The sequence below is a fragment of the Podarcis vaucheri genome (genome assembly GCF_965113315.1).
Source record: "Podarcis vaucheri genome assembly, chromosome: 2".
Lineage (NCBI taxonomy): Eukaryota > Metazoa > Chordata > Lepidosauria > Squamata > Lacertidae > Podarcis > Podarcis vaucheri.
This window is the reverse complement of record NC_138760.1, coordinates 60,603,739-60,615,609: the sequence shown is the minus strand read 5'-3', so window position 1 is coordinate 60,615,609 and position 11,871 is coordinate 60,603,739. Positions and strand designations below refer to the sequence as shown.

Below are 11,871 nucleotides of genomic sequence, written 5' to 3'. Positions count from 1 at the left end.
TTATTGCCTACTTCCAAGCTAAATCCTATGCACTTGAATCCCTCCTGCAAAATAGTGACAGCCTGGACTCTGGAGGTACCCATAGAATGATCACATTAAGCCTTAACTTATTCACCCTCATTATTACCATTTGTACGGACCGTTGGGAAAGAGTACTTTTTACAATGCCCTTCAGGTTCTTAATTCCACAGATATCTGGTCTATCTCATGAACGTTTGTTTCTGTACGTGGAACATCTTAAATTGCACTATCCCTGACTTCACATTATCCACCAGCCACCTACTGTATGGCTACCTCTGCACCATCACTAAGCTCCTCTTCAAGCCCCACTCAGGAACTTCTACACGAGAGGGTCCTTATTTGCAACTGTGATTGCAGCTGGACTTGGCCCGCGAGTATGACAGAAGCCTGGCCCCCGTAACGGAAATGCGAAAGAGATTTTACAATGAGGAGAGAGTGGTATCTGACAACTTAACCCTCAGATACTTTGTGCCAGGCCTCACCCTCCAATACTCCTCAGGTGCAAACTCTGTTCTACATTAGTATCACTGCTTGGACGTTTTCTCCTGGTCAGGTACCAAAGTTATTAGAGTGAACACCCCAAACTGCAGCATTTTAAGCACAGAAATCTTTGAATTTATGTACTGCATGCAAGGAAGCCTGAGGGCAAAAGAAAACACCAAATCAATAATACAACTAACTATAGGGTTGTGTGTGTGTGTATAGACTATAGTAAGTGACTATTATTGTTGCAATTGCACAGGTGTATGATATGGGGTACCCCAATGTTTGTTTTGGGGACCAGGGACATGAGTTCAGGGATACACAAGCTTCCCTTTTTCTTACTGTTTCAAACTTCTGAGCAAATTAGGACTGTGTAAGCAACTGCAGCATTTTGGTGCTGTGGTGAATCCTGGTTGAATCACCTGCACACCTGTCCCAAATCCCAGGCCTACCTGGCAGCAAGACAGTACGACAGGTATGTCCGGAGTCAATCCACATGGCCAAAGTCCAAAGCAAAGCAAAGCACAATCCCACAGAGATCCTGAAGCATCCAAGCAGTTGAGCAGACACAGCACCTCAGCTCTGCTGCCCTCCTGTACTGTACTCTGCATGCTGATTGCAGCATGTGGGCTTGATGAGACAAGTGAGCCTCACCTGTTCTGAGCCTACTCCAGCTAAGGAATCACACACCTCCTCTCAGAGCTAGCGAGCCCCACCTGGCCAAGAGGGCCTTGACTGCCTCAGCCTCCTGGAGTACCCTGCTTGCTGCTCCCTATGCCTCAGAGCCTGCTGTGTTTGTGGAGATAGGGGCTCCTCTGTCCCTGGAGATGGTTCCTGCTGCTCTGGTTCCTGGGTCCCATCACCTCACCATCCTCCATCACCCTGTGAGTACTTCCTACACCAATCACTCCTTCCCCATCCCCAGCTTGCCCTGGTGTGTACTAGACCTGGGACTCTGTATGACAAAGTGAGAAGCCGTGATGGCTTAAGCATTTTTGTGAAGGTCCCAACATTTGCGTGGCAATTGTAGGCTATGCAAGGACTGCAGAGAAACCTGAACCTGTGTAGTTAATATTACTCCTTCAAGTGTCCTTTAAGAAGTTAAGTGTGTTTAGGAATGTGTTATGTCATGAGAAGGGATGTGGGTTTTGGGTAAGACTGCAGCATAAGAAAGTACAGTAATAAGGGTGGTGGGCTTTCCTTATAAGCCATCAAGATAAGGCATTGGACAGGCAAGTCAGTACAGAACTGACTGTCGAGCTATCTCACTTGGCCAGTAACCTGTCGTTTGAAGTCAACAGCCAGGAGTGTGGAAATTTTTGGAGACATCATTTAATGGGGTTGTGGTTGAGGGGAAAGGTTAGGCTGCATGATGCCTGTGTCCCTTCTCATTTCTGGGGTCCTGTGTTAGGCAGGGGTTAAAATGTAAGGGAGGAGTCCCTCATTGTATTAGCTAGGCATTTTCCTTTGTGAGACTAAGGCCGCAGTTGCCACCTTAGTTACCGTGGGATCATTATTATAAGAAAGGAGGTTGCTCTGCGCCACAGGGCAAATGGAGGAGGGGGCTCCCTTCACACGGCTGGTAGTGAGAAAGACAAAAACAGTGTGTGACAGCTGGGCTAGAAGCAGGCAGAAGCCAGAGAGGGAGAGCCAGGCCTGATCTCTGCTGGAATCTAAGGCTGTAGCACTGGGAGAAGTTGATACTGCAAGCCCCCTCATCTTAGGCTCTGGTTGTTTATGTGTGTAAATATACCATATATCATAAAGACACCACAGTCTCAGCTCTCCCTTGCTCTAAGGAAGCCAGACTCTGGGTAAGCGCCTGGAACCCCTGGAATTTCGCACCACCTAGTTTGGGGTGGCATGCAACGATATATAAAGCTGGGTAGTCTCTGTTTAGAGAAAGATCCTAATGCCAGCTTTAGACAGAAGGTGTGGAAGGATGTCCAGTTGCTCCAGAGAGGTTTACCCAGCAACTCTAAGATCTGTGAAATCTCTGTTTTTGTGATTTGCTTAGTATCCTTGCCAAGCCAACAAATCTGGTTAAACTGCAGATTGGTTTTTCTTTTGATTTTCATTTTCATTTCATGCCTACCTGCATTCAAAAAGAACCATTTTGTCCCTTGGCAAGACAGGCTTTATTGCATGACTTTATTGCAAAACGGTGGTATTTTGCCACCATTAGTTAATTCAGCTACACTAGACCTCTGGACTGAGCAAACTCCAAAGTAGCCATGATTATCAAAACAAGAGAATAGTTTGGCTCTGTGTTGTAACTGTTATCTACTCTGCCGGCCAGAGTGACTTTTCATGAGACAATGAAACTGTGTGAATGAGAACCAAGCTCAAGTGTTAGCCAGCATAGTGTCTTTCACCAGACAATAGGGGTCGGCAGGGCAGGGTGGCATTGCTTGCTTCCCAAGTCAGCCAGGGGGCCATGGCCAATTCCTGAGATTGAGGGGAGTGAAGCGGCAGGCTGGCACAATGACAAGAGCTTTGGATTGGCTCTGCTACTGTTTCTGCACCACTTGCTACTTCACCCTTCTCCTCTCCTGATTAGCTAGCACTGACTTCAGTGTTGAAAAGGTAAGCATTGCCTCCAGATGTTTCTGTGACTGTGACTCTGTTAGCCACGATTGCTGAAGCTGTTGAGAGTTGGAGTCCAACAACATTTGAAGGACCCCATAAAACCTGTGACAATCAAGGAAGATGCTTGTGTATGAGATCCCGCCAGCTACGAGGCTGAGAAAGTTCTCATGGGTTGATAAAAAGGATGGGAAAGGTCTCACTAACTGAAAGAGAGAATGAGAAAGATTTTTGTTAGGAGAGAGACAGCAGTTGTCCAAGTTATGACAAGGCGTGGTAACATTTGTTTATAAGACAGTTCCGACTTACAAGGCAATTAGAAAACACTGAAAAATGTTGAGGGTGATGATATTGTTGTTGTTGTTGTTGTTGTTGTTGGAGGGAGGGGGAGAGAGAGAAAGCTGGAGTGCAGATGGATTATAACTGTTTGGTGCTGAATGTGAAAGCTAGCTCAAGAGGAAAAGAGCGGCTAGGTGGCGCTGGTGAGTCCAACTCTTCTCACCATTCCAGCATTTCCACACAGTGATAGACACCCACTCATCCATTCAGTGCAATACCAGTGCAATTCTTCTTCTCTTTAATTGTTTATTAGTGTTTTCGACAAAGTGTTGCTATCAGGAGTGGGGCTTGAGGTGAAGCCTGGCAATGGCCCAGAGGTGAGACCAGGGTGGCTAGTGGAGAATGGCAAGTTGAGTCCAGTGCAATTAGGAATGTGCCACAAGCAGAAACAAATATTCACAAATTTGATGTAAGTATTTACAGAATTAAGCACATGGAAGGCCTTGTAAAACACAGTCCACCTTCCATCTCACTGTACAAATGGGAATACTGAGGATGATTATGCCAAGGCTTAATGTGATCATTCTCCAGAGTGTCACAATTTTGCACAAGGGATTCAAGTGCATAGTACAGTACTTAGTTGCAGAGCAGGTGATTGCTTTGAAGAGCTTTAAGCTGTTTTAAAAGGTTGCTTTAAACTGTTTCTAGAAGTCTTATTTGTATTAGTGTAGATATATTTCCCTTCCTGGGGTCGTTTTAGTAAAAAGAATACTCGAATTTTAAGTGTGCACAATTACAGTGAATTAAAGCACTCCATCACCCTAGCACAATAAATCTTCTTTAAAAATACATATTTTTGTGCTTAGGAAAGTATGAGCAAATGCACTGAAAAGTGTGAGGTGAACAAATTTACTGGGTTTGTGATCCTTGTTGCTGGTTCAGCTTTACCCAATAAAGTGTAATGTGAAGCCCAATTCATACCGTTTCACAAATGACTTGATCCAAGTATTCTTAAAATATGTTAAAGATTTTATTGTGTGTTTGGTAACTTAAATATTTTCATTATTAACTTAATATAAAAACAGCACATAAGAAATCCACATCAATTTAAATACAGAATAAATGCAATTGCAGTACAAACATGTATAAAATTATTCTTCAGTACAAAATGAGGAAAGTTTATGAAAACAACAACAGTACCAATTACGTAACTACAAACAAGAAAATATATAACTATGGTTTTAAATATTAAATAATGGTCATAACTCTTACGGTTACTAATTTCAACAAAATATCTCATTTGTTGCATCACTTAAGCACAGGTTTGTTTTCTAATCTTGATAAGAAAATATTTATAATATAAAATATTAAATATGTTAAATAGAACAGAAATAAATAAGTTCAACCCAATGTCATGAAACTGCTAAGAGGAAATAAACTCTATTTCAGTGCTTTCACACACCCCTCCATTTTTATGAATGGATGCATAGATGTAGACAACCACTTTACCACACATCTGCCCATGATTTATGCTACCATTTCTGTAGGACTTGACAGAACAAACCAGACAGCAGTGACATACACACATGCACCATGTTAAACTACTGCTTGGTAAAAAGTCGTCAGTTGCAACTATATAACAATGAATTTAAGAAATAAAATAAAAATGGAGTCCCTGCTGATGTTAAGGCATGCCTTGATAGAAAATGCAACCCACACAGAGCACTTTTAACAAACTACAATTCCCAGAATACTTTGGGGAAAGCCATCTGACTGAAATGTGCAGTGTGCCTGCAGTCTGAAAAAGTGTCTCATATGAAAATGCCCTAAATCCATGGACTCTATTGTGGGATAAGAGGGAGGAATATTGCTGTACTGTACTATATTTGCCTTAAATTTTTTGCTTCTGCTTCAACCTGTTTCCACCTTCAGTTCCTAGATGGGCACTTAAAGGCTGCTGCTGCCAGACTTGGGCACAACCAGACTTCGAGAGAGCTTCTTCTTCTTTCATACCCTCCAACATTTCTCTAATGAAAATAGGGACGTCCCATTCCAGAAAGATAATTTTACTATTTATACCCAACACATCTTACTGGGTTGCCCCAGCCACTCTGGGCTAGCTTCCGACATATAATAATACATGAAACATTAAGAAAACTTTGCTATACAGTACAGGGTTGCTTTCAGACAGTTTGGGGGTCGGAAGACTCCATACCTTCCGACACTTCTCCAATGAAAATAGGGATGCCTTAAGGAAAAGCAGGACATTCTGGGATCAAATCAGAAACCGGGACGGCTTCTCTAAATCAGGAATGTCCCTAGAAAATAGGGCACTTGGAGGGTTTGTTCTTTGTTCCAGTCATTTTTTAAGGAGACGTTCTTTTGCGACCCCAAATAATCTTGGGAACTGTAGTTTACCCACCACAAGGTGACAACTCCCCGCCCCATTACCAAACTACAGTTCCCAGGATTCTTTGGAAGAAAGCCATGGACTTTAAACGAATGGTGTGGATTTGATTTTGGTCCTCAAATCTTTGCCCACAGTAGCAGCCTCCAAATACATATGATGACGCTCAAAGGGTCTTTGAGCTCACTGCTGTGGGTAGTTTGTATTATTATTGATTTCCTTTTTATCCTGGCTGAAGAAATTAATTATTGCATTTACCCTTTCGATAGCAGACATTAAGAATAACAAACGCAAATGAAGTGTTGGTTTCCAGGACAATGTCAGATGCCATGGTTTCCTATGAAACAAAAATCTTCTTACTCCTTACGATGTACACTTTTAGCTTGTCGCACATTTGGCATATAAGTGGCTGACGTAGTTTTGCAGTTTTGAGCAGAATTCCTTCATTAGCATGTCGTCATCGTTTGGTGAAGTGCAGCTGGTCTTTAAAGGGAGGCAAAAGGAGAGTTGATAAGGCTGCACAGCTCCAACAGTACAAAGCTACCAAAATGATAATTTGTAGAAGTACCGGTAGGCCTGAACGAATTTTGGCTCATTCAGAAGATGATTAGTAGTAGTAGTATTATTGTTTTAGAGACAGATGATTAGAGCTGATCTCTTAGGTCAAGATAAAGCAATTTATAAATATGCTTGTAAAAATATATCCCATACTGGAATCCCTCCCCAATAGTTTCTGAACTAAAGAAAGGGGCAGGGGCAAACTTTCTCTCTACCACAGGCTCATCCACACTTTTCCTTGGCCCATATTCTGATCGTATTTAAGTACTGATTAATTCTCACAGGTCTGAGAGCTTCTCTCACCGTTCTGCGACTGTGCCTTGCAAAAGGCCTCTCTGACCTGCTGGATCGAAGTTTGGTTAAGCAAATCTCTCTTCAGATTTTCTGATAAGATCTGAGTCAGCGGATAAGATTGGATTTTCACAAGATTTTCACTGGTGGGAAATACATATTTTCAGAGAATACTCACTTGGTTGTCAAACAGCTCTGGGTGTGGCAGGATCTTAGACACAGTTTTGTTGCATTCAGTTGGATTGCTTTTTGCAACTCTGTCGAGGGCACAGTAGACGTCCAAGAATACGGTTTTGTAAGTTTGACACTGTTGAGAAAAGTTCAAAGTTGAATGTAGAATGACTACTTCAATACATACTGAGTACAAGGTTTGTTCATATTTCTTACTTGACACAATACTTTTTTTAACTGAACTACTTGTTTAGGGAGATAATGTTCTCAAGACTCAAGTTACTCATTATCATTATGTATAATCTAATTTCTTTATGTTACATGCTATAGCGGACCAATCCCCAATGTTTTTCCCTTGGTCAGCTACTTGCATGGCATACATAATTGCAAAAATCATGTGTGTCTTTTAACATGTTCTTTGAAGTGTAATAACAATAGTCCAAAAAAAGCACATGTCATTCTAGAAGGATGTCACTTCCAAGATTGTAAGACTGAAATCCTAACCATGCCTTCTAAGAAGTAAGCCCTCCTGAGTTCAGTAGACTTACTTCAAGGCAAGAGTGTATGACAATACAGCTTTAGGCTGCAATTCTAACCACACTTACAGTGGGGTAAAGCCTAATGAATTCAGCAGGACTACATAACTTGTGAATAGACATGGCAAGGATTCTGCTGTTTCTCTCCCAACTAAGTACTTCCTTGTACTCCAGACTGAGACAGGCTTAAAGATTTAATGAGAAGGCCTCAACACTCGCAGAAGCAAGGCTCCTTTCCTACATACCCCTGGTTGGTCATAACAAGGCATTAGGTAAAGGTAAAGGGGCCCCTGACCATTAGGTCCAGTCGTGACCGACTCTGGGGTTGCGGCGCTCATCTCGCTTTATTGGCTGAGGGAGCCGGTGTACAGCTTCCGGGTCATGTGGCCAGCATGACTAAGCTGCTTCTGGCGAACCAGAGCAGCGCACGGAAATGCCGTTTACCTTCCCGCTGGAGCGGTACCTATTTATCTACTTGCACTTTGACATGCTTTCGAACTTTTAGGTTGGCAGGAGCAGGGACCGAGCAAAGGGAGCTCACCCCGTCACAGGGATTTGAACTGCCAATCTTCTGATCGGCAAGTCCTAGGCTCTGTGGTTTAGCCACCTAACAAGGCATTGCATAGTTTGTAAATTTCTGCAACCACATTTTTCATAGTGGTTTAAAGTTCTATGAGCCTGAACCATATCACATATTGTGAAGAGACCTGCCTGAATCAAATGAAGTATCAGGCTGAGAAGTGGCACATTCAAAAACCTTTATAACTGAGGAAAGCAGAAAATTAAATAAAAAGTAATATATTGATTTATGAAAAAATTGCGATTTTCTCCAATGCATAATTTATATTTTATCCTGTACTGGGAAATTGTGTTGCAATTCCCAAGTGTTGAGAACTTTTTCAGTGGAATTGCTTTTTCGCAACCTGATAGTTTAGTGTCCTTTCCACTGCCCTGCCATAGCAACAAACGTTTTGACTATATGGACAGCAATCTGTAGCTTTTCAAAATAATGAATAAAGAATGGCTTGATGCCAGCTGTGGACACTCCTCAATAAAGTAGCCATGGCTGTTTAAAAATTACGGAAGATTTTCTAAATGTCCGTTCAACCCACCCACCACATGCCCCAAACAGCTCAGTTTTTGCTTCTAAACACTTTCAAGCATTACATTTTGGGTTAAGGACATAAACTTTTCACTTACAATTTTCTCAGCATTAGGTTCAAAGCTAATTATTCTTATTTCTTCATTACCACAAGATGAATTCTGTAAAACAAAAGGCAATAAATTGGTTAAGGAAGGAAACTTTGGCAAGCGAGTCCTGACTCGCTGGCTGGACCTTGGGCAACTGTTTCCTGCCCCCTCTCTCATTTCCATTTTAGAGGAAGTGCATGGTCTTCTTCAAACATGGACTAGACTGATTCAATGAGAAAGAGTTTCTCAATGGCTACAGTAATTCAACATGAAGTCTTCACCTGCAAAGGCAGCGTATGTGCGATTAGCAGATGTTGGGGACAACCAATTGCCAGCATCATGGCTCATTTGTAGGCTTGCCAAAGATACCAGGCTGGGTGTTCCTGAAAAAATGATGTTCTGCAAAGGACTTCAGGAAGACTTTTTTTAAAAGCCTAAAACTGTAAACCATGCAAGCTGAACTGAGTGAAGGGAACACATTTGCCCTCATATAGAAGAAACCTGAATCCATTTGTGAAAACAATCTACTACAGGCAGCCTGTTCCTATATATTTCATGGACAGAAGCCTACCAGCATGAGAGAACATGGTTAAAGGGGTAATAGGTTGACCAGTATCGTGTGTATTGTGCCAGTTGCTCTAAGATACTTTAGAGCCAAGGATTTCAGCATCATATCTCTGGAGTGTGGTCTCTGGGCAGAGCAGAATGTGTGACCTGTAACTTTCAGTTCTAGATTTTACAAAGAAAGGAGATTACTCTGGGATTTTCTTGTTGTCTCATTGTGCTGAGAACATATTCACTAAATCATTGTTACTGGTTTCTGCTTATATTAATGCTTATGATTCTAGATTAGATACTAGCCCGGTCTACTAACAGCAACTCGCAAATATCTTAAGCTTTCAGCAGCACAATTTTTATCCAATAGTTATTTACTTATTACACTTTCTATCCTACCTTTCTGCAAAGAGCTCAAAGTAGCATACATCAATGAATAATTACTGAAATCATTGTTGAATGAAAGGAAAGTTCTGATGTGGTTTAGAATTAATAAGATAATGAAGATTTTGTCTAGTACCTATACACTTGCGAAATAATAATATATTTCTTTTTTAAAGCGGCAATCATGCTAAAGATTCTGAATCAGTAGCATCATCAACATGCTGCTGTTAAAGGTTTCCTAGAAAGATAAAACACTTATGCTTCCAAGGAATGAATCTGAATATTGAGTAAAGTGATACATCCTATTGAACCATTTATGTTGTGTAAAAAAGTACAACCCTCTTCTCCTCTTCTTCTTAGCACATTTTGAGAGAGAGAGAGAAAAGAAGTTAGCATATTTTGCCCACGGAAGTTGGTTTAATAACAAAACATCCTCCTTGCCTTCTTTGTGATTGTTCAATAAGCAATAAATTGGCCACAATACATAATGACATGACAATAAAAAGAAATATGATATTTGACTTACCTGTAAGCTCTCACATGCTGGACGAAGGCTGGCGTCTAAGTTTGCAACATATCTTTTAAATTTTATATCATCTATCTGTCCTGGTTGTCTTAATGGAGTGGTAGAGACAATTTCTACCAACAAGCAGATTGCCAGGATTGCTTTCAGAAACACGGGCATCGTCCTTTTGATTATTAGGCACTACAACAATCCTTACTGCTTGTTGCTCCTTTGCAAGCTGAATATTTATATGTGTAACAACGGAAAAAAAGATAGCTGTCAGTATGTACAGAATCTCCACCCTCCTCAAAATCGCAAAACCACATCAATCTTGACATCATGGTCATAATGAGCAATTGTTGCTATTCAATGGAAATCCTATCAAGTTATATCTGATAGGACTTCATCGGCCCAAATTAGAATGTCCAGGTGGTTCCCTAATTCCCCCCCCCCAATTTTACAAAATGTACACGTTTACAGTCACCAAAATACAAATCATACATTTCACCTTGACTTGACTTCCCCCTGTTCCATGTTTCATTTTATTTACCCTTTACCACTGCATATTCTAGTTATTTCATGTTCTTTCCCCCTTTTTAATCTCAGTTTGCATTATACTTCTGAATTTTCTCTAATCAGTTTTAATTGGTTTACAATAGTTTTTTTTCAAATATTCTAAATATTTCAAATCTTTTCCAGTGTTCCTGAAAGTCTCTTTCTTCCTGGTCTCTTATTCTACTAGTTAAACTTACCATTTCTGCATAGTCCATCAGTTTCATCTGCCATTCCTCCTTTGTGGGTGTTTACCCTCCTTCCATTTCTGAACATATACCATTTGGGCTGCCATAGTTGCATACATGAAAAGATTTTCCTTTCCTTTTTTCCTTTTTTTAAGGAATTCCCCTCCCCCCGATCTCTAGGTACATCTGAAACAATTCCTAAAAGAAAAGCTTTTTACAAAGGGCCTTCCCCTCCCTCTTCATTTCATTGTGTATCATCTCTCAGAAGCCCTTAGCCATTTTTCATGTCCACCACATATGATAGAAAGTACCTTCTTTCTCTTTATATTTCCAACAAATATCTGATTCTGACTTATACATCTTTGCTAATTTACTAGGTGTCAGATACTACCTATATATCATTTTCATAAAATTGTAGCATGCTGTAAATTTTAAGTCTTTATTCCACAATTTCTCACATGCACTGAATTCTATATTATGTCCTATATCCCTCGCCCAATAGCTTATTTTACCAGTTCACCTTTTGTCTCCCATTCTAGTAATAACTTGTACACTCTAGAAATAATTATTTTCTGTATTCCAGTTTCCTGGTCCAGTTCAGAGTGCTAGTATTAATCTTCAAAGCCCTAAGTTGCTTGGGAGCAGGATACCCGTAAGATCATTTCTCCCCACATTTGACTGCCTGGATTTTAAAACTGGAGCCCTTCTCTACCACTGCCCCCAACTGCTTATTGGTGTGAGGTGGGTGAAGAAAAGGTCTTCTTTGTGGCAGTGGCAGGGCTAGCCAACCCATGAGGCATTATGAGGCAGTGGCCTCAGGGTGGCAGTCATCAGGCAATTGGGAGGGGCAGCAGATTTGACCTCAGATGAGCGCATCGCTCATTCCCTCATCCAGGGGGCGGCATTTTCTATTTTGCCTCTAGTAGCAAAACATCCTGAACCATCTGTTGGCAATGGACTAGTTTTTAATGGTCTTCCCCTGCAAGACTCACCTATGTTAGAATCTTTCCAGTACTGTACCAGGTGCAGACCTTTTATTTTTCCATGCCTGTTGGCAACTATGTTTTTTACTGTTCTTTTTTTTTTTAAAAAAATTTGAACTATTGTTGTTTGCTCCCTCTTTGCTGTGTATGTAAACAAAAGGTAAAGGTAAAGGACCGCTGG

The 11,871-nt window shown here is 41.1% G+C and overlaps 1 protein-coding gene across 4 annotated transcripts; it reads right to left on the bottom strand.

The window, feature by feature from the left end:
* Nucleotides 1-4,538: 4,538 nt before the first annotated feature.
* Nucleotides 4,539-11,500, bottom strand: LOC309526310 (uncharacterized protein). 4 transcript variants are annotated; one of them, XM_082212223.1, is made up of 5 exons: nt 11,220-11,500; nt 9,989-10,205; nt 8,533-8,595; nt 6,804-6,932; nt 4,539-6,259 (listed from the first exon to the last, which is right to left on the bottom strand). In XM_082212223.1, the coding sequence occupies exons 2-5, from the start codon at nt 10,145-10,147 to the stop codon at nt 6,155-6,157; spliced, it is 456 nt and encodes a 151-aa protein (XP_082068349.1). In that variant the 5' UTR covers nt 10,148-10,205; nt 11,220-11,500; the 3' UTR covers nt 4,539-6,154. The 4 variants fall into 4 exon arrangements, 2 of the variants coding, with proteins under 2 accessions (XP_082068349.1, XP_082068348.1); XM_082212222.1 differs by having other exon boundaries at nt 11,228-11,500; XR_014216719.1 differs by lacking the exon at nt 9,989-10,205 and having other exon boundaries at nt 11,228-11,498.
* Nucleotides 11,501-11,871: the final 371 nt, after the last annotated feature.

Excerpts from the sequence above, each read along its gene's own strand:
- LOC309526310 (XM_082212223.1), bottom strand. The coding sequence starts at position 10,147 with ATGCCCGTGTTTCTGAAAGCAATCCTGGCAATCTGCTTGTTGGTAGAA. Across the intron at positions 8,596-9,988 it reads CAGCATGTGAGAGCTTACAG|AATTCATCTTGTGGTAATGA; the intron begins GTAAGTCAAATA and ends TTTGTTTTACAG. Across the intron at positions 6,933-8,532 it reads AACCTAATGCTGAGAAAATT|TGTCAAACTTACAAAACCGT; the intron begins GTAAGTGAAAAG and ends TTTTCTCAACAG.